The sequence below is a fragment of the Podarcis tiliguerta genome (assembly GCF_965153285.1).
Source record: "Podarcis tiliguerta genome assembly, chromosome: 12".
NCBI classification, from domain to species: Eukaryota; Metazoa; Chordata; class Lepidosauria; order Squamata; family Lacertidae; genus Podarcis; species Podarcis tiliguerta.
The window spans coordinates 2,544,047-2,567,467 of record NC_139545.1 but is presented as its reverse complement, the minus strand read 5'-3'; the positions used below and the strand labels follow the sequence as shown (position 1 = coordinate 2,567,467).

General features: G+C 41.3%; 1 protein-coding gene and 1 long non-coding RNA gene across 12 annotated transcripts in view; one reads left to right on the top strand and one right to left on the bottom strand.

Moving 5' to 3' along the window:
- Positions 1-23,421, bottom strand: part of TPK1 (thiamin pyrophosphokinase 1) — a 217,401-nt gene that overhangs the window by 69,090 nt on the left and 124,890 nt on the right. For 10 of the 11 annotated variants that reach the window (XR_014503866.1, XR_014503867.1, XM_083407135.1 and 7 more), the window contains 2 exons: positions 11,662-11,757; positions 6,548-6,694 (listed from right to left, as the gene is read on the bottom strand). Coding sequence is in view for 9 of the 11 variants with exons in the window: in XM_083407135.1 (XP_083263261.1) it covers positions 6,548-6,694; positions 11,662-11,757 (243 nt within the window). In the remaining 2 variants the exon portion in view is untranslated. The remainder of the gene's footprint in view (positions 1-6,547; positions 6,695-11,661; positions 11,758-23,421) is intronic. The other variant, XM_083407136.1, reaches the window with a different exon arrangement.
- On the top strand, positions 2,825-15,464 carry LOC310661325. The gene is made up of 3 exons (XR_014503903.1): positions 2,825-3,298; positions 13,638-13,929; positions 15,319-15,464. It is a non-coding gene; the product is annotated as an uncharacterized lncRNA (long non-coding RNA).

Genomic DNA, 23,421 nt, shown 5'->3' with positions numbered 1-23,421 from the left:
CCTAAGCAGTTAACATTCCAACCAGTGATGTTTAAAACCGTCACTTTCAGAACTGGTGCCTGAGCTTTCTTTGCCTGTCTGCTCCCCTTTTCCTCGTGTGTTTTGACTTTTGCCTGAGAGCAAAGATTTGCTTGCTACTGAACTTTGAATACTGCTCTGAGAGCCTTTTATGATAAAAGAGTGGGATTAAAAATGCTTTCAGTAAATGAATAGTATTGTTGTGCACATGTCTTAGTGCAAATGCGCACTGAAGTTTAAGAGAGATCCATTGCAATGCTTTAGAACTGCACTGTACATGTGCAGAAGGAATCGGTTTACCCTGGTTCCATCAGCACTCATTGTACGCAGCATAGGTTGCAGGACCAGCGTGTCATGAATGTTTTGTTATTTTAACCTTTTGAAAGTCACTTTTAAGACCTTTTTTTTGTATAAAGGAACAAATAAATTACATTGTGCAGCTTACACAGAAGGCTTTTCACTTTGTACAGGGGAGCATTCCCACCCATCCCTCAAGAATACTTCAGGTGTCCCTGACTGAGCCCTCACATGAACAGAATATGCCAGTTCATGAGGGTCTGTCCTTAGATCAAGTGCACACGGCCAACAAAGGCATCTGCCTACTCTTCAATGAAAAGTCTTTAATTTATTTTCATGATGCACCAGAATGCCCACAGCATCTGCTGCTTCCAGCAATCAGTCAAGATGATGCAGAACAGGTAGTGGATGCCTGTATGGTTAAGAGACTCTGGATCTTCATGATCTGAAATTACCTTCCCATTGCTCTTTTGCTCCAGGGTTGCTGGACTCTCAAAATATGAAACTGGAATTATAGTCTACTGCTTCCCCAGAGCATAAAAACCCACATTTAAATGGGACAAGAGGCCTCCAAGGTTGTATTTTTAAAGTCCATAAATTGGGTGAGGATCAATTTCAACTGCCTGTGTGAAAAATGCACTCGGGGTCCATTTCTGTCCATCTTTTAGGGGTGGAGTGCAGAATACATTTGGGAAAGAATAGGGTTACATCTTTTTAACTTTATATGTGGAGCTTTGTTTTCTTGGAACAGAGAGAACAAATTATTCTTTTCCTCTCTGCAGTCTTAGCAATTTTCACATCTACTGCATAAAGCTTCGCCTGCTTCTTATTAGCATGGTATTTTCCTCAGGCAATTTTCATCAAAGAAACTGGCAATTCTCTCTCCCCATCCCCCATTTTTTTAAAATTGAGCCTTGTGCCGGAGAACAAGGGGTGAGAGGAAGACCTAAGAAATCATAAGATATTACCCCTGGCCTTCAGCTTCCAAAAGTGCATCTCATCAAAGGCTTCCTTGCAATTCATGGTCAAAGTGTTAAACTGCCTTTCGGGCTGTTACATTAATAGCTGAAAGTTTCAAAGTTAAAAATAGCATTTTGTTTCTCAGAATTCCCACTTTTAACATTCCATGGGGCTCGTTCCACTTTCTGATCTGCTCCTGCCTTTTTCTTTCCCCTTTTTTGTTATTCTGGCTTTCATTTTAAAAGAGAATAGAACAAAACGTTTGAGCCACTTGCGTCTTTCATTCCTCCTCAGATTCTCTCAGCAAAACATAATCGCTCTTGCTCAGACTCTGACTGGGTTACTAGAGAAGGGCCTTAGATTTAGGGGCAGGAGAGTATGTGCTATCCAAATCGAAGACTCTGAATTTCCTTGGCACTCCCAGCCCTCAAGTCCCCTGTCCAAGTCCCTGGAGAGCTGCTGCCAGTCAAAGCAGCAGCTGGGTGCACTAGATCAGTGCTCTTCAACATTAGGTACTCAGAAGTTCATAGAATTGTAGAGTTTCATGTAAAATGAAATCATAAATAAATAAATAAATAAATAAATGAAGAAGAAGAAGAAGAAGAAGAAGAAATTGTAGAGTTGGAAGGGACCTCGAGAGTCATCTAGTCCAACCCCTTGCAATGCTGACATCTCAACTAAAGCATCCATGACAGATGGCCAAACAAGCTTGCTCCTTCCATATGACAGCCTTTTAGATATTTGAAGATGGCTATCATATCTCCTCTTAGCCTCCTCTTTCCCAGGCTAAATATCCCCCAACTCCCTCCACCTTTCCTCATAAGGCTTGGTTTCCATACCCTTGATCATCTTGGTCAGCCTCCTCTTCACACGTTTGGTCGTCCTCCTCTGCACACCAGTGACAACAGGTTATCAGGTAGATGATACTGAAAAAGCATTTTCTGACACTACACTGTACAGAAGTGTGCTAGGCAAACTAAACTTCATTGCCAGATGTTCAAGACCGGACATTGCAGTTAGCACGAACTTGCTAAGCAGACAAGTCAACAATCCTACTGTTAAGGATTAGAAAGCTCTGAAACACATAGCACGCTATTTGAAAGGCACTATGCATTACAGACTGAGATTTAATAATCAGAAGTCTGGTGGTCTTAAGATATCTGCTGATGTGCGTTTTGGAAGTGACACTACAGACAAGAAAAGCACGTCTGGAGTTTGCTACATGTACAACCAGGGTCTATTTGATTGGTTGTGCAAGAAGCAAACAACAGTAAGCTTAAGTTCTCGTGAAGCTGAACTGAATGCACTATCTTATTCACTTGTGGATTGTGAATGGTTGTTACAATTGTGTAAAGACATGAGAATTCCTATAAAGTGTCCAATCCAGGTTTATCAGGACAACAAAGCATGTTTCTCTTGCTGACTTCTGAAGGCTGTAAGCAAAGCACGAAGCACTTGCAATTGAAGCTGCAACATGCTAGAGAATGTGTTCAGAAAGGACTCGTAACGGTGTCCTACTTCCTGCTGATTTATTGTCCAAGGTTGTTCCGAAGCATCAACACTGTACCTATGTACAGAAACTGGGTTTGTACTGAGATTGTACTGACACACTGCCCAGTGGTGTTCACAGAAAGGGGGAGGATGTTAGTTTCTGTTTGCCACTGAGCAGTGCTTTGGAGTCACAAGACTCTGTTTACATTCCACACATTCCATACTGTTGGAAGTCTCACGGGAGACGGATGTGACATTACTGGTTCCTTTTCCTTTGTTTCAGTTGCTCTCTGCTTTCACAGAGAGAGGATGTCTTTTCTGTCTGCGTGGTTAGGAAAATAAAACTCTTGGCAATGTAGCCATAAATCTCATCACTTCCGCATGCTGCTGGATTCTCTGCTGAATGGGAATGTGCCTGAGGCCTCATCAAAGGCTCAGGTCATTAATCACATCGGACTTGGCCGGAGGAGGATGAGCTCTATCAGCTTGGCCGAGCGGAGATCCCGACATAGGATAGGGTTTGTCTGAGAGAGTTGGTTCAAATTTGAGTTTAACATCCGCTCTGAGGGGAATATCTACAGCTAGAGCAAGAAGCCTTGTAGCTTAGCTAGGAAGACGTGGTTGAGTGTCTTGAGAGAGTATTCAGACAGGAGTGAACTGGAGGGCTGAGTTTGAGCAGGAGAAGTAGAAGTAGAAGCTGTGAGGATGAAGTCTTCTTGGGTCTCCTTCCAGCCAGGAGCTGGGAGATCTTCTAGAAAGAGAAGACTCCCAAGCCTGTTAAGAGGGGTGTGGGGATCCCCTGGTTTGTTAGACTAATACCTCAAGAATGGGATTGTAACTGACAAAAAGTGCCCCTTGCTCATGAACCAAAGTTCTAAACTGTGAAGGAAGCTGTGCCGTGTTAAAAGTATTTAACTGTAATACCGGTCATAACTAAGTAAAGGAATGAGAGGGAAGGAACAGAAACTGAGTTAAGCATTTTACTATCTATTCTAGAAACCTGAACATCTACCTGAAGTGCAACAACTGATTTTTTTTTAGCAACTGTAGTTTAGGAGAAGCTGCGCATTTACTACTTTATTTTAATGCCTGCAACATCTTTAGATTTAGTTTAAGTAATAAGTTAATTTCTACTGAATGAAAGAACACAGCTCCTCACCCACCTTTGTTTTACCAACTTTGTTTTGTAGATAAAACCTTTCTAATTTGTTCAATTTCTGCCTAAGACTCCAAAACATCAATTTTCCCCTCACACAAGAAGCCAAAAAGATAACCTGCAGTAACTTAGAATTTTAATTAATTGGTTCACTACCAGTTTAATTGGGAGCAGTCAGCGGTGGGATCTGCTACATTTAATTGCATTTAGTGGAAGGTCCACTACACGAGGTGTCCCCCATCTTATATTTGTGCAGCTGGTTCTTACTGCTTAAGTGTAGAATCTGACATTTGTCCCTACTGAAATTCATTTTGTTACTTTGGGCACTGTTATTCTCCAAACCAATGCTGGGTCTTGGTAATCACAGCATCACAACTTCATAGACCGACTGCTGAATGATCTGTTCTAGGACCTTTCCTGGTATTGATGTCAAGCTCACCAGTCAGTAATTACCTGGATCTTCTTTCCTCCCCCTTTTGATGATGGGGATAACATTCACCCACATCCAGTCTGCCGGGACCTCACTGCTCTCCTGAATTCTCAAAGATTATGGAGAAAGGCTCTGACATTACATCCACAAACTCCTTTAGTACCCTTGAGTGCAGCTCATCAAGGCCTGGAGATTTGAATTTATTTAAAGTAGGTAGGTGTTCCCTTACCATCATAGGAGAAAGGGAGTATCTAAATGTAGTATATGAAGAAATAATAAATGCATGGATGGTGAGCTGTATTTATCTTAGTAGATTACTAGTTGGTCTGGATATATATATCCCAGACTGCCCATCCATTGGCTGGATTCACAGTGCTCCAGTATTCTACTATGACTACCTGAGTCTGCTTTGTGGCACTTGAGACTCTACAACTTGTGACAATTCATCACTCATACGGCTGTCATTTAAGGCTCATTTCTGATTTTGGTCACCCAACAGAATTGTACCACCTTGTTCTAGATTTACTTTGCAACTGAGGTATAAAAACTTTTTTTCCCCCTAAAAAGGATGACCACTGAGAAGAAATAAGATTATCGTAAGTTCTACTTGAAGATTCCCTATTAGCATATTTACCAACTGAGTAAAGTGGAGGATGGTAAATAACTGCCAGATAAACATAATAACAGCCTGGCATTCTGAAGTTAAGCAGTAACACATAAGATACAATTATTAATAATGAGGCAGTTTGCAAAATTGTTAGTGGTTTCATTATTGCTTCACATGATCCCTTTTCACAAACTTGTCATTTCAAAACCCATTTAGGTGCCTTAATACAACACTGAAGTGAAGCCAACCATTTTTTGTTCTGAATGGGGCAGCACTCACTCGTTGAGACTCTTTGAAAGGTTCTAACCAGCTTCCCCCCAAAGCCATCTAAATTTAATTTAGTGTCAATGTGTGCAAATTGTTTCCCTGTAAACTACTCCCTAATTTCAAATTGCATCACAATTCCCCTTCAGACCTTCATTTGCATAAAAATGTTCCAAGATTTTTCTGCTCTGCAAATAACCATAATAGTAATTTCTCACTGTAATAACCAATGACTTCCTATGTTCAGCATCCTTCTTAAAACTTTGAGGGTCTCATAAATTGAGGAAACATTATTTACTGCTGAATTTCAGTGTATTATCCCTGGTCAGCAACTATACTGAACAAAAAAAATACTATAGTGTATCCTCCTGTCTAAAAGGGGGGCTTCTGCTCAGGGTTCCAGCCAGCCATTTCTTCCAATCAGGGTATTCCACTATCCCTCTTCTGCCCACCATGCTCCATTTTTCTTTTCCATCACTACCGTCCAATAATGGCCACTGTGTACAGCCAGTCTTCATTGGGCTGTTTTGTGGGATAGTCCCCCCCTTAGGTTTTATTTTCTAAAACTTTTTTTCCTACTTGTGCAAATCTTGTGGTTCTTCCAAGCACGTTATTTCACAGATGAAGTTGTATCTCAGACAGTATCCATCAGGGGCAGGGAGGGAATCTGACTCAAAGGAAACCAGTTCACTATTTGCTCAGTGGTTCTCTGAGACAGAATAAAGCAGGAGAACTGTCACCTGTCTCAAACACATGGCCAATCTTTTTGCAAGCTCCATGGAGACAAATAGTCTGAAGAATGAGCTAATGCTACTCTAGTGTGCATTATTCTACATATCCCCTTCTTGGAGTTTTCATTCTAGGCCACCCAACCGAGAAGTAACCAGAAGCACAGAGGCAGCTGCTGGAAGACCTAAGTGACCCTGACTTCTGATTTTAAATTAAGCAGCAAACAGAAAATGTTGCATAGCGCAATCTAGTTAACATCCAGCTGGAGCCAAGCTTTTTCAAAGTCTGATATCAGTATCAGTGGAAGAATTCAACAGGAGCTTAAATCTCTTCCCCTGAAATTAATGGGACTGAAAAATAACTGAACTTTGGCTGAATCATGCCCTTGGTCTTTTATTTCTGAATCAATAACTTCATTGTAAACTTGAATAGATAGAAACAACACATTGGTTGCCTTTGATGATACATATTGATTTCCAGGCTGGAACAGACATATGTCTTACTGAAGGTGAAATAATTTTAGAAGACCAACATCATCAGTCTTCTTAGACTGTTGTTTTTTTCAAAACAAAAAATGTTGCTTTATTTTACTTACATGTTGAAGTAAGTATATTAGGGAACTCTCCTGAATAACTATGACAGGAAAGGGTGTTATCTTAACTGCATGAAAAAGTGTCTCCACAGATGCCATGATCTGGTCAAAGCGACCTCCAAGTCCACCCAGCGTTACAATCATGTCAATCTAAAAGAGACACAAAACAAACATTGGTAAATGTCACTGAGAGCATCTGCTGTACTTTTCCTTTGGATAACTCTCTCTCATATGTACAAAGTGCAGAAATACAGTTTAAGGGGATGCCCAAGAGGTTACAGAAATATCTAGCATGCTATTTGCAGAGTATTTGGAGAACCTGGAAGATGCAGAGGGAGCTGAACAGATTGGGCACATTTAGCCCCACCTACATGATTTCCCCAAGTGTAGCCCTTAGCCTCCATACAAGTGAATGTCTGCCAGTCACTCCTATGGATAAAATCAAAGCACTGTACTTGGATGCAGGGCTTTTATTCAGCCGGAACTTGCTGGAACTCAACTCTGGCACCTCTCAGGTGGACGCCATTGCTGCTCTAAGAATATGAGGGAGGTGTTCATGGTGAGTTCTGGCACCTCTTTTTCTAGAAAAATAGCACTTATTATTTATTATTTCAGTGAGACTCTTTCACCTCTTGAGACTGAGTGGCTTAGTGTTCAACTGGTGGCAATCCTGAAGGGAGACTCAATGTACTATTTCTGTATGAGATATACTGCAGAGCACACAGAGGTGTACACAATATTATCAAAAAATTCCTCCAGATACTAATTATGCATTTCTTATTCTTACTATTAACAACAATATGGTAATATAATACAGCACCATCTACGCACATGGTGCTTTACAAAATCAGTTTTGATAGGTTCTGACCTAAGGGTGTTACCATTTAAACACAGATACATAAGGCTCAAGTGTGATTGCCTGCTTGTCATGAAGTTGGAGAAGGAGGTTTTGATACCCTGAGATGAGAGCCCACTCTTGGGGGTAGATCCCTCCTGCACCCACTCAGTGAGACGCAAAGGGAGAAACCTGGTAAGAATGTTTGTATATTGCTGCAGCCTTTGTTCATCAGCATTTGTCCAGCTTTAACAGGATTTCATGGCGTATACGTGAGAGTAGGCTTTTGAGAGTAGGCTTTTGTACTGCAATTGTAGAACAATGTAGAGAGAGAAAATTAAAGAATAGTAAATTTTTGCCAAGGTACCCCCACAGAAAGCAATGAAAGTAAGTCTAATATAAGTGCAAGCCTCAGTTTCTGTAAGGGTGTGTGTGTGTGTCTGTGTGTGTGTGTGTGTGTGTGTGTGTATGGGGGAGTGTAAGAGAGTGAAGGAAGAATTACAAACAAAAAACCAGAGCCTAAAACATATGTATGAATGCAATAGAAACAATACAAAGAAAGACTTGGGAATTAAGCCTTAACTGATTTATTCTTGAAAGCTTTCACCAACAAGGAAAGATGGGATCAACTAAATGGAGGACTCCTGTGCGTAAGACAAGTATTTACCTTTTGTTATATAAAATGCAGCAAGTTTAAAATGAACTATTTCATAAGATGTCCTGTGGTTCTAGCATTTTATTATTTCTTAGCAAAGCTGCATGAAAATATACTTGTGACTTGGAATACATCTGAATCTTTTGTATAACGTCAAAGGCTTTGACTGTCACCAAAGATTCCCCCACCTCAGCCAAAGCTCTAAATTTAGACTAAGTTGACTTTTGTCTGTAAAGCAACATACCACGAAAAGCCTCATCAACCTTTATTTAGGCCCAATGAGATTCTGCAGGCTTTGTAACCAAAGTGAAAAGAACTGCATTCCAATCCAGAACTGCCAAGGGAGCAGAGAAACAAAAAATGAAAACTCTGCCAATTGCTCCCAGGGAGGATTTTAATGGAGGCAATTAAAAAAATTCTCTTCTAAACCTTTGCTCTGTGGCATAAAGCCCTGTGATTTGACTATTTGATTCTGTAATATAGTGCAAAATGAATGGAAGAACCAGTAGATAAAGTCAGAATCAAGGGTGAGCCTCCTGTCTTTAAATGAGGGTCTGCTATGATCACGTGTGTGACCCTGTGGAGCATATCTGCAGCATGGCCCTTTTTGTCCCTGTGAGTTGTCATGGGGGACTGAAGAGTTTGTTCTGAGGAGACTCGGAGAGTGTTTTGGAAACTGGCCTGACTGGGCTTCACTGGGTCCATCCATTCCAAACTGTGTCAGTCGCTGCGCAACAACGGTGTGAGAGGGCTACTGCTTTTTGTCCCTTCTGTGGTCTTCCCACAGGCTGACACTCTAACCGTTATCCCACACTGGAATAAGAAGTCTCCTAACAACTTTCAGCACCCTTAGAAACTACAGTTCCCAGGAAGCTCTGGGGGAAGCCATGACTGTTGAAAGAGGTTTAAGTATATAGTGAAGATTGGGCCCCACAGTTTTGCAGATCTCTTGAGGCAGTCTGAAGGCTGTTGGGGTCCTTTTTAAAAAGCTCCAAAATATGTCACCCAGCCACCCACATCCTGGGAACAGACATGCTTCTTTCTGTAGGATTCTTCTGAGAGCAATGGAACATCACCAAGTCCTGTTGCTTCCAGGGGGATTCGCTTTATTGCAATTGGAGGCGTGTGCAATAGCTGCTCCAGGCTGTGGAGACAGACAACCTTTTCTGGGCTTTTCAAAAGGATATTTTTAAGGGACAGAGATGACCCTGCAGGCCTTGGATTGCCACACAAACAGATCTGCAGGACTGCAGGTTCTCATATAGGCCCGTGATCTGATCCAGGACATGATCCATCTGGATCAAATTGGGTGAGTCTGCTTTTTAATCAGGATTCTGCACATTCCTGTTGCATCCCTTTTTCACAGGTAGGGTGATTCTGGTACCAGCCAAATTTGTCAAATTTCCTTTTAAAGCCATCTACAGAGGAGAGACTGCTAGAACCAGAAAGGGCAAGATTTTCCACCTTCATTGTCCCACTTCCATGACTGGAGCCCTTTTAAAGAGGAGATTCTCCATAAGTGTTTATTCTTGCTCTCTCAACATTTTTGTTGACTGAATGCTCTTCAAATGTATTTGGCATTTTGAGACTTTTGAAATGTTAAGTTTTTGTTTGGAAATATTATCATTTGGTATTGATTGTTGTTTGCAGTTGTGGTGTTCATTATTTGTAAGCTGCCGGGTGTGTGTGTGTGCTTTTTTTGGCCGAAAAGCAACAGTAACACAATTTAGTGCTTAGTGTAGCAGTGCCAACACTATAGAACTCCCTGCCTATTGATAGCAAGCAGACATCTTCACTGGAGTCTTTTCGGCATCTGCAAAAAACATTCTTGTTTAGACAAGCCTACCCAGATGCTTTGAAAGTTGAGGTAATTTTAATATGTTTCAGTATTTTGAATTTTGTTTTAAAGTAGGGTTGTGAATTTTGCTTGATTTTATTGTTTTATTTTTCATAAACTGCTCTGAGGGTTTTTTATGATCAAGTGATGTATAAATTTTATGAAATAAATAAATATAGCATCCGAGTTCTAGGACACAGTAAGAAATTTCACCTTTTTGACATGCCCGGAACATGCATTTACTCAGGCTATGTGAGGGTAACTAAAGGGTCCAACAACCATTATACTTTTCTACTGTGGATGTCTTTCCAATTTCATTCTCTGTCACAAGAACCATCTTTTACATTGAAAATGCAACCCAATGGCTGGCTTAAAGGGAGACACCACTAAAGGGCTGTACAGCAATTATTTGATGAACAATTAAAGGAATTAAGAGTGGAAACAGAAAATGTTCAATGGAAATGTATTGGATGAAGCAGAGGCTGAAGAAGATTTACAGCTTTCAGGGGAAAACACTAATGATGATTTGCCACATCAAGAGAATGGCTTTACACAGATGTCTGAAGGGCAGGAACAATATAATGTTGGAGCTATGATGCTGAAGGAGAAATTAAGAAATATTTTGTGTCAGCAGAGACAGGGTTGAGAAAGAAAGGTCTCTGTGTACATTTTTGATTGAATTCAGAGGAAACAGCAACTAAGTCTCTTGCAACATTTTTGGAAAAAGAATGGAAGAGAAGGAGTGGAAATCATATTTTTCTAAAAAATAAGGACAGAAAATCATGGCCAACCTGAAATGGGATTGGAAAGAAATGGATTTGGGTGTGAATTAATGACCATAAAATAAGTAACCAAGCATGGATCATTGTCTTATTACATAACACCAGCAAATAAACTCGAGAGAATAAAGAACAAAGAATGATTTATTTATTTTTAATATTGGAGATGAAGTTGGGTTGGAGGAAGACTATTGCTGGCTGACTTGTAATAAGTATTGGATACCTTCTTTTGGAATTCTTGTTTGGAAAGAAAAAAGAATGAACTTGAGATGCCCAAACTGAAGAAAACTGGGAAAACATTGTATAGCAGATGGAGGAACAGCTAGATATTACTCTGGATTGAGTATTTGACTATTTTGAGGAACTGACTGACAAATAGTTAGCAGTCCCTTTTACTTATTCCCCTTTTCTTCCTTTTTTCTTTAACGTTTTATTGTTATTACTTCCTTTAATATTCTTAGCTTTTTCTTCTCTTTCCCTTTTATTTTTTGTTTTGTTTTTGTTTGTGCTTTGTCTGTTGGATTATCTCCGGTCCTCTACTCAGGGTTTAAGGAAGGGTTAACTTGCAGATGAAGGTGCTGGAGAGGTGATGAAAGATGGAGAGTGAGGGGCAGGGAAAGGAAGATCTCCCAGGCTGGGAGGCTGGGGAAAGAAAGGGAGGCTCCCAGGTGAGAGCTGGGAGGATCCACCTTTCTCTGTGTTGGTCAAGTTACAATTTACCTCTGAAAGAGGCGTGCTTCTTTTTCTCTTCTTCTTTGTTTTGTTTTTGTTTAGATTAGATTTTTTATTGTAATGTATTAATAAAATATTATAAATAAATAATAAAAAGAGTAATCTTTTTTAGGTAGCTGATGTCTGTTTTGCTTTCTACCTCAAGCCACATGACACAATATAAATGAGCCTTAGACTTGGAAAAACATCAGGAGACTCTCGAAAGACTGTGCCATTCAGTGAACATTGGGAGAAAGATTCACTGTCACAAAATGTGTATTTAAAGAGTTGCTACTTTACCTGCAAGTTGTTCTTTTCTATCTTCCGCTGGAGTATCTGAAGGCACTTGGTGAAGTCTGTTAAGTCTTGATCTGGGGTCTCTATGAGTTCACACCCCTATGGGAGGTAATAAAACAGCAGAAAGAAAAGGGCAGGTGTTCAGGATCAAGCACAACTTCAGAATCAAGCACAACTGTTTTCCTTGCTTTTTGCTGCATGAATACTTGTGTCTCGGTATAGAGAGAACTCTTTTCAAAATACAGACTTCAATCCAGCTCCATTTAGAGACAAGCTTTTACAAATACATTTCAATATGTATTTTTCATGATGAAGTCTCTAATTCTGTGGCTGTTGTGACATCAGAAAGCAGGTTTCTGCTGCTTGTGACCTACCAAACTCAATGAAACCCACCCAATGTAGGCATGTGGTTTTTTTATTAATTGGTTGTTATTGAACGTACAAGATTCCATGCATTTAAATTCAGGAGCACCATTGGAAACCTCATAACCTTAAATATATAAGGAATCAACATTTATAAACATTGTGTATGATGCTGTAAGATAAGGCATGCATTGTGGCCTCCTAGAGGGATGGTAAACATTCTTATGCTGAACACCGAACACAGAGCCATCAGGGGAATCAGGGGACAGGGCTCACCCTCAATATCACTCTGTAATCTCTGAAATTGAGGAAAGGTATCTGACACCGTTGTGTGTGTGTAATCTAGGAGAGCGCAATTGGTGCAGTCACATTGGTGTAGAGCCTTTGGGTCGCCGCAACTATGACATCCAATGGAAAGTGAGAAGCAGGGGAATGCTGGATTTTGGTGTTACACAGGGCACTACTAAAATTTTAGGTGCCAAGGTCCATCATTGGTGTGTGAGAGAGAGGGAGGGAGGGAGGGAAATATATAATGGATCCCTGGAATGATTTCTGAATTCTATAAACGACCATTCTTTTAATCTCAGGATGGCCTGTCCAGTTTTGCCACCTGAAGTGAAACAGAAAGATGCCCTCACCCACCAAAGCCTTGCTTCCCAGTCGGTATCCAGCAAGACGCCCTTTTGGGTTTCATGATTCAGAGGCAAGGGAAAGCGGAGCATAGTCAGACATACAATCTGGACTTTAAGAAGGCCAATTTCAAAAAGCTTAAGGTGCTACTGGATGAGATCAGAAATAGTCAAAGAGAGTCCAATATGGATGGGAGTTTCTCAAAGGAGAAATATTGAAGGCAGGCAATTTGAGGACTACAGTGTCTCAGGAACTTGTTGTGGATTTGGCCAGGGTAAATAGTGAATTCAACATTGCCAAAACAATTAATTTTCATACTGTGATTTTAAGTATTTCACAAAAAAGGCCAGAAAAGCCATTTTTACATTTTTTAAAAGATTAAATGTATATATAACTTTTTTACTAATGCTAATGCCTCCAGGTATAGGGCAGTATATAAATTCAACAAACAAACAAACAAATATGATGAGATGATCTGCATTGCCATATAAAATGATGCTTTGATGTGTACAGTCATACCTTGGGTTGAATGTGCTTCAGGTTGCACGCTTTCGGGTTGCACTCCGCGGCAACCCGGAAGTATCAGAGCGTGTTACTTCCAGGTTTCGCTGCTCGCACATGCACAGACGCTCAAATTGACATCACGCGCATGCACAGAAGCGGCAAAACGCTACCCACGCAGACGCGCCATCATGTCTTACGTTCTATTCAGGATGTGAACGGGGCTCCAGAATGGATCCTGTTCGCATCCTGAGGTACCACTGTATCCTTATCTGTATTGTAGCATAAACAAAGATGTTCATATCAAATACACTTTCTTAACTCTGGTCCTCTTATTTTATTAATATTTATTGTGGAGGAAGTATAACAGCAAAAGTTCTTAAATGAAGAAAATTAACTGCTGGTGCCTTACTATAAGAAAAGGAGCAGCAAATCTACTTCCAAAGGCTGCCATCATTGACAATAATTGCCATTTTTTCCTACAGAAAAGGGGAGCTTCTTTCCAGGTCCCGCCTCATAATGAGAACAGCGAATGGCTGAGGTGGTGGAACACTGACACTGCACATGGCATCATGATGAAAAGGACAATCTACAATGGAGGAAAGCTTGTGAAGCTCCATCTCTCACTTGACTCTCCAAGGTTTTTAGCAAGCTAAGTTTCTGAAGCTCAGCACCTTGCATAGAACTATTTGCTGATTTTAGCCCCCTACCTATAGCTCAGCTATTATGGAATGCTTGAATCAGAGGGCACAAAAAACATCATTTTCCTATAGCTTGGTGAGTTTGTTTTAAGTATTTCTTTTCTTTTTTAAAAAATAAGACTCTTACATACTGCACTAAGTTATAGGTGTCAAGATTATGTTAAAATGGAGCAATACACAAATTCGCATCTCTTAATTCAGTGCTCAAACAGTTCCTAAGCTGCTGCTAAAGAGCTGAGTAAGGAATAGTGAAGTATGTCCACCATATAAAGTCGCCATTCAATGAGGTTTCAAGGATACAAAATACCTATATAGCGTCATAAATTATAATAAGGACCACAGTTGCTAGATTTAGAGTTTCCTTCACCCACTACTTCAAGGTCTCTTTAAAGGCTTTGTGGCTCTATCCATATATGATTCATTTCATACTTTTACCTTGTACTGTAGTGACTGATAAGAAAATTAGGTTCTCACCAGTCAGCCCCCCTATATTATGAGTCTGAACACACCATTTAAAGCTCAGGAAAGGCTAATAAAACAAAGGCTGACAGCTTTAAAAAATATAGGTCCAGAAATTCAGAAAGTAAAGCATCATCTGCCAGCAGATAAGATAACTAAATCCAGACTTGCAAATATACCGTATTTACTCGAGTCTAATGTGCCACTGAATCTAATGTACACCTCAATTTTCAAAACCTTGAAACCAAAAAGTATTTGCTGGCGAATGTAAGTGTGCAATCGAATCTAATGCGCACCTTAATTTTCACAACATTATTTGGCCAAAAAAGGTGAGCATTAGATTTGAGTAAATACAGAAATTATCTGTTGGGATCACAGGATATTTATTAGAATTCTCAGATTCTCAGGGCCACCTAAATTCCTTGGTAAGTTACTGAGGAACGACACAGTATTTTTCTCTTACATATAAATATGGCCTCAGTCCACTTGTTGACTGTGCATGTACATGCGTTCATGTGGGAAAATGTAATGTGTTTGGTAACAGTTGCTGAAATAACAACTACTGCTTGTGGGAGAATTTGTGATTTGCAAGTCCACATGTTACTGATGCCACTTCTGCGTGCTTGCAACCCACACTGCTTCAGGAACATCCCAAATTCTACTGACACATGGGAAGGGCAAATTGATATAGGTAACTCCTCATGGTGATGCTGAGGGCTCCAGGAAGAGGTGGTGCAGGCCTGGGACAGAACTGGATCATACATACACCCACACGACTGTTGCATCTCAAACGTTACATCCAGAGCAGCATGGGATGTGACCATGCAGAAGGAACAACCAGATGGAACAACTACTGTGCTTATGCTTGTCCACATGAGGTGCCCTCTTATGGAAGAAAAGCACTGTCTTTGTAGTTGCAGAGAGAATCTATAATATATGGCAACTGTTTAAATACCATCTTTTGCTGTTTCTAAGAAATTAACCTCTAGGCTCTCAATCTCAACAGCCCATTGTCTATAACAGCTTTTCTTGAAAGAATGAAACCAAGAGGACAGCTGGTGTTTCAGGACCAACATAAGCTGCTGGAACTAGAAGAATGATAAAGAGGTCACTTTTACTCTCAGATTAAAAAATAAAGACTGTTTTCCCCCAGGGTCTCTCTCTTTCTTGCTCCAGAGTACCAGACAAGTAAGCAGTTTACAGATACTGGTTTATAAATAAGAGATATAAAACCCCATCAGCACTCTTTGCTTCACTACTTTGGCACTGGTTGACATTTTAAAATCCATTTCCTTGCAGATTTGATCTGGTGTCTGTAGGCAGAATACAGTGGCATTCAGCACTCAGAAAAGCTGAACTGACATAAAACCATTTCATTGATCTTGGAAATAAGTCCACAGAAATTATTAGCTGACAAATAATTTTACTAGTCCACTTGCCCACATGTATGTTTTGTTAGTTTTTGTGGCACAAAGATGCCCCCCCCCCCCCATGGAAGAAATTACACTCTGTCGATGTCAGGAGTCCAGGTTCCAGCTTGATAACACAGTAAGCGTAGGTAATTAAAAAGGAGGATTTATTGCAAAAACAAACAGATAGCTCTGGGTGGCTCTAACAAAGCTGCCGACATTATCATTCAAAATGACCCTTCTGAAGATTCCCTCCGGTTCCTACAGAAGATATTGAACTTTTGCAACTTACATCTCTTGTTTTGCTTCCTGTCCAGCAGCCCTCCCATTTGCCAACTCTTCAGACTTATTGGATCAGCTCCAACCTCTTCCTGTTCCTCTAGACCAGAGGTTCTCAACCTGTCGGTCTCCAGATGTTGTTGGACTACAACTCCCATCACCCCTGAGCTGTGGCCTTGATAGCTAGGGGTGATGGGAGTTGTAGTTCAACAACATCTGGGGACCCACAAGTTGAGAACCGCTGATCTAGACGGTCTCTGCGTCTGTTTGCACCTGTTTGAGCTTCCTAAGAGCTTTGGCTGTGTTCCAGCCCACTCTCAGTTGTTCTCTAGGCAACCGGCATTCCAATGTCCGAGGGAGTCGCACTGGGCCCTGGCTGCTGTTCCGCCTGTGTCAAATCTAAACCTCTCTGTTCTTCAGCCGGCTGTAAAGTTCCACTAGGAGCTGGCCCATTCCTGACAGCTGAGCTGCTCTTACTGATTCCTGCTCACCACAAGTGACCACATAAATAGGTGTTTTACAAGCCGCTGTTAGACATGGAGTCCAATCCAAAAACCTCCATAATATATGTTGGCACCGTTCTCCTGTTCCTCTCTCACAAAAGCCTGGGAGGACAATACTGAGGCATAATTCATGTAAACGAGTGGTTTCATGCTCAGCAGGGTAATTGTGAGCACATTTTAAAGCAACCAACCAACCAACCAACCAACCAACCAGCCAGCCATTGGTAGGACTAAACAGGTAGTAAAGCTCATCAGTGAAAAACAACTGTTTGTAAAATTTTTTGGCACAGAGCTGTTTGATAATGATGCTTTGTGACAGCGACAGGGAGTCTGTGGTTCTCGGATGTAGCCTCACCATGCCTGGCTGTTGGCCACGCTGCCCAGGGCTAATGGGAGCTGGGTTTCTACAACTCCAGAAGGACCAGTGCCTGATTTACATACATTCAGAGCGGACTGTAGCCCAGGGCCTCATAATCTGTGTAATGAAGGCGCCAGGCTAACTTCCCCGGGGAGAGCATTCCACAAACGGGGAGCCACTGCAGAGAAGGCCCATTCTCATGTTGCCACCCTCTGGATCTCTCTTCAAAGGAGGGCCTCAGAAGATGATCTCAGGGTCCAGGTAGGTTCATATGGAAAGAGGTGGTCCTTGAGGTATTGCAGTCCTGAGCCCTTTAAGCTTTATGGGTCAAAACCTGGCTGCTGAATTCTAAACTACCTGAAGTTTCTGCTGAAATCATTGGCTTTGCTTTCAAATTCTTTTAGGACAGTAATGAGCTAGAACTGCTTCTTTTGGTGTAACTATCTTGTGATATGTTCCTTCAGCACTTTGTGTTAATTCTTTGGTTTTAGGTCCTGTCATTTCATTGTCACTTTCTCCAGACGTTTCCGTACTTCTAGTGGTAGTTACTGACAACAGTTCTCCTTGAAGTTCTTGGGAGGCTGCGTTTTGTATGTAAGCTAGTTGTTCTTCAGTCTGTGGAGACTGCTCAGTGTGGTCTACTTCATTTTCTTCAACTTGTAAACATGGACGTTATGTATCTGAGGGTGTTACTTGAGGAATGCTTTTCAGCCCCGTGGAACCTTCAATGTGGGGTTTCGTAGGGCTCAATCCTATCCCCCATGTTGTTTAATATCTACACTTCCACCTGTACATCAAAGAAGCTCACCCTGAAAAATAAAATTTCAGCCACCAAGACATGTATCAAATAATACTCCAGGAGAAAGTTCACACAGCTTTTCCAAATGTGGAAACAAATTTCAGATTGTTCTTGTGTTTAATGGTAACATTAAGGGTGAAAGATCATTTTCTAGACTAGAGGATAAAGATTGATCCATGGTCAACAATGTCCCAAGACCAATTGCCTGATCTAAGCATTGTCTGCATAGAAAATGATGAACTGTGATTTACTGATTTTATTGATATAATTGATAGGTTTGCTTGAAAGAAACTGTTCTGACTTCTTATATAGTATAATTTTATAACATAGCTATGATTCCTCTGTGAATGTTCCGTGTGAATGTCTTAATTATTTCCCTACTTCTATAAACTTATTAAAGGTTATAAATTAATAAACAATCTTTTTATTAATGCTAACGTTTCAGCAATGCTCTACTTTCAATGAGTAGATAAAGAAGAGAATGGTTTTTTGTTTCTCATGATCAAAGGCTATTGGGTTTGGGCTTCCCAAGGTCTTCTAGCCCAGGGCTTCTGGCTGCTTTAATCTGCTCCTGCCTGAGGCGGTCGCCTTATCTTGCTTCATGGGTGGGTCAGCCCAGAACAAAGATCTACAAGGGGATCTGCTGCCCATGTAGACCCTGCACCTTAAGTGGTTGCTTCACCTTGCCTCATGGCTGGGCTGGCCCTGGCCACTGGCATAAGGCACAAAACGTAGGGAAACACTGCACACCTCCTCAAACCAAGAGCTATATGAACTTGTCAAATTTGACAACTGCTCTCCCAGCCCCTCTGCTGCTGAAACTTTTAACTTCAGCAGATGCTGGCTCCTTCGCCCCTCTTCCTCCCTATCTTGAAGTGTTATTTTTCAAAGTAGTTAACTCTCTGAGACAGCATCTGGTTTCTGGTTGACTGTGGATTTTTTACAACATATATTTACTATGACAGTTGCAGCAGCAAAAGAGTTTTTCCACATCAGTTTCAAGGTCTCTTTCTTAACACTACCTCTTCTTTCCTTAAAAGACTGTAATTATTGCATAAGCTTTCAAAATGTAAAAAAAGGACCAGAAAGATGGAACAAACCTTCTGAACAATTTATATCACTATTATTATTATTATTATTATTATTATTATTATTATTATTAGAATTTATATACTGCCCTATACCTGGAGGTCTCAGGGCAGTTCACAGAAAAGATCAACATACAAACCACTATATAACCAAAATAACAACAGCCAAATAACACCTCCTCTCTTAGAAGAGATGCATTTATGATACCAGCAAGATTTGGGGTGGGGTGGGGGTGGTGGGGTGAAGCATTTTGCTTGGCATGTTGGCTTGCAGCACAGAGGCCGGCTCAGGTGTGCATGCTGATGTCCACTCCTGTGGCAATGGAGCCTTGTCATCTCCCTGACCTGGGGTTACTGGGGCTAATGCTGGGCCTGGCTCAAATGTGGGAGCCCCAGTTATTTCAGGTGGGAAATTAAATGGTGTGGGGACTGGGATGAGTAGGAGCCTGAGGATTAATGATGCACACACACGGTTAAGGAGCTGGGCAAGTGAAGAAGATGTAGGAGATGGGCAGGTGTACCCACAACAATTTCTAGGAAAAGGCATGGAAGACTTAGTATACTTGGAGAGGGGACATAATTTTATTAACTTTGGAAAACACCAAACAGTTGCACAGTAGTACAATAACTTGTTTGAAAATCTCCCATTACTCTCACTAAAGGGTTCAATTATACCCCCACCTGTGAAATGTTAACTCTAGCAGCCTGCCAATGATAGTGCATTCAAGCAACATGAAGTCTCTAATTGTAATGCTTCCTCTGAAAATTCTGTTGTATGATGAAGGGCAGCAAAACCATGTAATTCTTGCAATGTAAACTTCACAGGGGGCCACATACATTCTGCTTGAAATCATGTGTGCCACGCTCTCAGTCAGTGATATGCACAAGAAAGCTCCAGGCTAGACTGAGAAATTGCCACAGGCAGGTGGTGCCAAGGCCCAAATAAGTTCCACTGGTGCTACAGGAGGAGAATGTGGTGACCTAGTTTGGGCAGATGGCAGGATCCCAAAGGACGTGCTTTATAGGGAGCTGACTTCCAGCAACAGGCATGCTGGTAGACCAACTCTCTGTTACAAAGATATCTGCAAATTTGACATGAAGGCTGGCACCATCAACCCTGCCTTCTGGGAATCCCTTGCAGATGACTACGGTGACTGGAGACAACCAGTCAGGGTCATGTATCCACAGCAGTGACCAGAGAAGGAATGACTGCTGGGTGGAGCACAGAAAGAGGAAAAGCCATGGTGCAACTGTAGCAGCAAAACCGGGTTCCTTCATCTGCCTCCACTCCACCAAAACATGTCCCTCCCATATTGGTCTCTACAGGCACAGCAAGCACTGCAACTCTCTAACCATTTGACTTCATCCCTGAAGATTAACTCTTCCATTGTCTCCTGAGAAAGGCTGATGCCAACCAACAGAAAATCACTCCACTGAAACAGGAGAGAAAGGAGTGCATTTGGGACCTGCTGCAGAATTGCTGTGGCTAAGGTATGGGCTTGCACTCCCCTTTGAGGGCTAAGTTCATAGCTTGTGAGTCATCCTGAAATTAAGAGGCGCCTGCTTCTTGGGAGAAAAGCAATGACAAACCTAGACAGCATCTTAAAAAGCAGAGACATCACCTTGCCAACAAAGGTCCGTACAGTTAAAGCCATGGTTTTCCCAGTAGTGATGTATGGAAGTGAGAGCTGGACCATAAAGAAGGCTGATCGACAAAGAATTGATGCTTTTGAATTATGGTGCTGGAGGAGACTGCAAGAAGATCCAACCTCTCCATTCTGAAGGAAATCAGGCCTGAGTGCTCACTGGAAGGACAGATCCTGAAGCTGAAACGCCAATATTTTGGCCACCTCATGAGAAGAGAAGACTCCCTGGAAAAGACCCTGATGTTGGGAAAGATTGAGGGCACAAGGAGAAGGGGACGACAGAGGACGAGATGGTTGGATAGTGTTCTCGAAGCTACCAACATGAGTTTGACCAAACTGCGGGAGGCATTGGAAGACAGGAGTGCCTGGCGTGCTCTGGTCCATGGGGTCACGAAGAGTCAGACATGACTAAACATAAATGACTAAACAACAAGGTATTCTTTTTACAAACTGACTAATACGCCTGCTACAACACTATACAGGACAACTGGAGCTTGTCTCAGCAATGCATGCCCAAGTAAGATCTAGATCAGACTATGGTAACGTTTTCAATGTGGTGCTGCCTTTGAAGACGGTTCAACTGATGCATAATGTTTTTGGTGGGGGCAATGCAACCAGAGCATATGCTAGCTCTGTACCAGTCACACTGATTGCTGCATGCTGATTAGGGAAGTTTTTAATGACTGATGTTTTTTTAATCTCTTGTTGGAAGCTGCCCAGAGTGGCTGGGGAAACCCAGCCAGATGGGCGGAGTATAAGTAATAAATTATTATTATTAGGTATTTAAGTACTGTTCTTTGTTTATTCCATTCTTGTTATTTTTCCATGGCTCCCATGAGATTTCTAAAATTCTTTCTGAAGTGCAAGTGTTCCTGGCATTAGAAATCTGGGTCTGTCTGTTAGCTTTCAGTGAAACAGGAGTTTTTTAAAAATCCTAGGTTATGTACAGAAGTCATCCAAATGTGATTCACAGCTTTAGGAAGTCGGAAACCTCTCCACTTTCTGTCAGTTATTTCCCAAGCTGTGACTAGTTCCCAAAGTAATCTCTAAATCTGCTAGGAGTCATATATAAACACCAAGATGTTAGGGATCTATTGCCTACAAATCCGGACTTCCGGATTCGAACTGCCGACCTTTCGATCGGCAAGTCCTAGGCACTGAGGCTTTTACCCACAGCACCACCCGCGTCCCTGTCTGTGAAGTATAAATATGCACAAATTCTTCTGGTGTCAATGGGAGATTCACGCCTTAAAAGACTCTGAGGTATTTAATGGTATCTTTGGCTTCCTGGTCATTGCTTTGTGTCTGCATTTGTGTAAACAACAGCAAAATATGTTCTTGAACTGGACAAGGAAAATAGCAGTGAAAAGTCAACTGATGTTCATGCAGTAGTTCAACAGTATCATTAATCGTTAATTAATGGACTATCATTAATATTTCTTTGGACTATTAATCTTTCTGGACCATCATTAATATTTCTTTGTGTGAGTGCATTACTATATAAAGAACAATTTTGATTTTGATTTTTAGGTGGAAGAAACAGGGTGAGCTGAGGATTTGTTTTTGTTTTTTTACTGCTGTACTACCGCACCTTTTGAAATGCAATCTATTATACTATAAAAAGAAAATGAAGCCCCTGACTGGCATCAAAGTCTATTTCTTAGAGTGTAACCAAAATATTGAACTGATCTTACAACTTGAGCAGCCATATGTCTGGAAAACAAATCCACAGGAATGAATTTCAAGAGCAAATGCCTTTTGAGCTAGCTGAAGTCTTCCATCCCATGAGAGTAATTACTTGAAAAATCTGTGTCAGTGTAATCTTTGCAAGGGCTTCCTTATGAATACAGGGCTGGGACAGGAGTTGCACAGCAATGCATTGCATTCACTATTACTAATCTTTTCATCTCCAGCTCTCAATGCTGCATTTTTGGAATTCTCTGCATACTTAATGCAAATTAACTGTGGGCATACAAATCAAACTCAATGTATTTTTGAACAAACTTTTCAGGGAGACATCACCGTGAGTGGACTTCCATTCTTTCACAATTTTTCATCTTATTAACTTAGCCACACATTATGAAAACAAGACACATAAGCAGTAACTAAAATGTTAATTTAAAAGAGTCAAATTTCAATATGCAGGGAATTTTTTAAAAAACAACAACAATGAAGGGTAGGTGCCACCACATACATGAGTCTTGTCTTTTGATACAATATTTTAATTTATTCTGTTGCTGGCATGAAAGTCAGTGGTGCTGCTCAGGTGGAGTGGTGGATTGGCCTGGGACTTTAGTTCAAATGCCCACTCAGCCATGAAGCAGTTAAAAGGACCCAGTAGGTGATGTGAAAGATCTCTTCTCCAAACTCAGGAATGCCACTGCTACTCAGAGAAGACAACACCAGGTCAGTTAGACAAATTGTCTAACATAGCATAAAAGGGCTTTCTAAGGCACCAGCTCTCCCCATGTAACATGCCTCACAAGGTTCTTGAAAGAATATAATGTGTTCAGAAAGACAGAATATCAGATGTTGAACTTTAAAAAATATTCACATACTGTTCTTACATGGGGCTCCCACTGGTGTCCCATTCAGGAGCTTGACTAGACTAGACCTGCTTGTCTTAAAACAAGGTGCCACCATTGATTTTTCTAAAGAACTGGGATGTTTTGAGTTATTTTCTAACAAAGGAAAACAAAGCAAGCTCCACTGTACATTACTAGTGTTGAGAAAGGTGTTTAAACCACTGAGCCTCTTGGGCTTGCCAATCCGAAGGTCGGCGGTTCAAATCCATGCAATTGGGGTGAGCTCCCATTGTTCAGTCCCAGCTCCTGCCAACCTAGCAGTTCAAAAGCACGCTAGTGCAAGTAGATAAATAGGTACCGCTCCGGCGGGAAGGTAAACAGCATTTCCGTGTGCTCTGGCACTTGTCACTGTTGCACCAGAAGTGGTTTAGTCCTGCTGGCCATATGACCCAGAAAGCTGTCTGTGGACAAACACTGGCTCCCTCAGCCTGAAAAGCAAGAT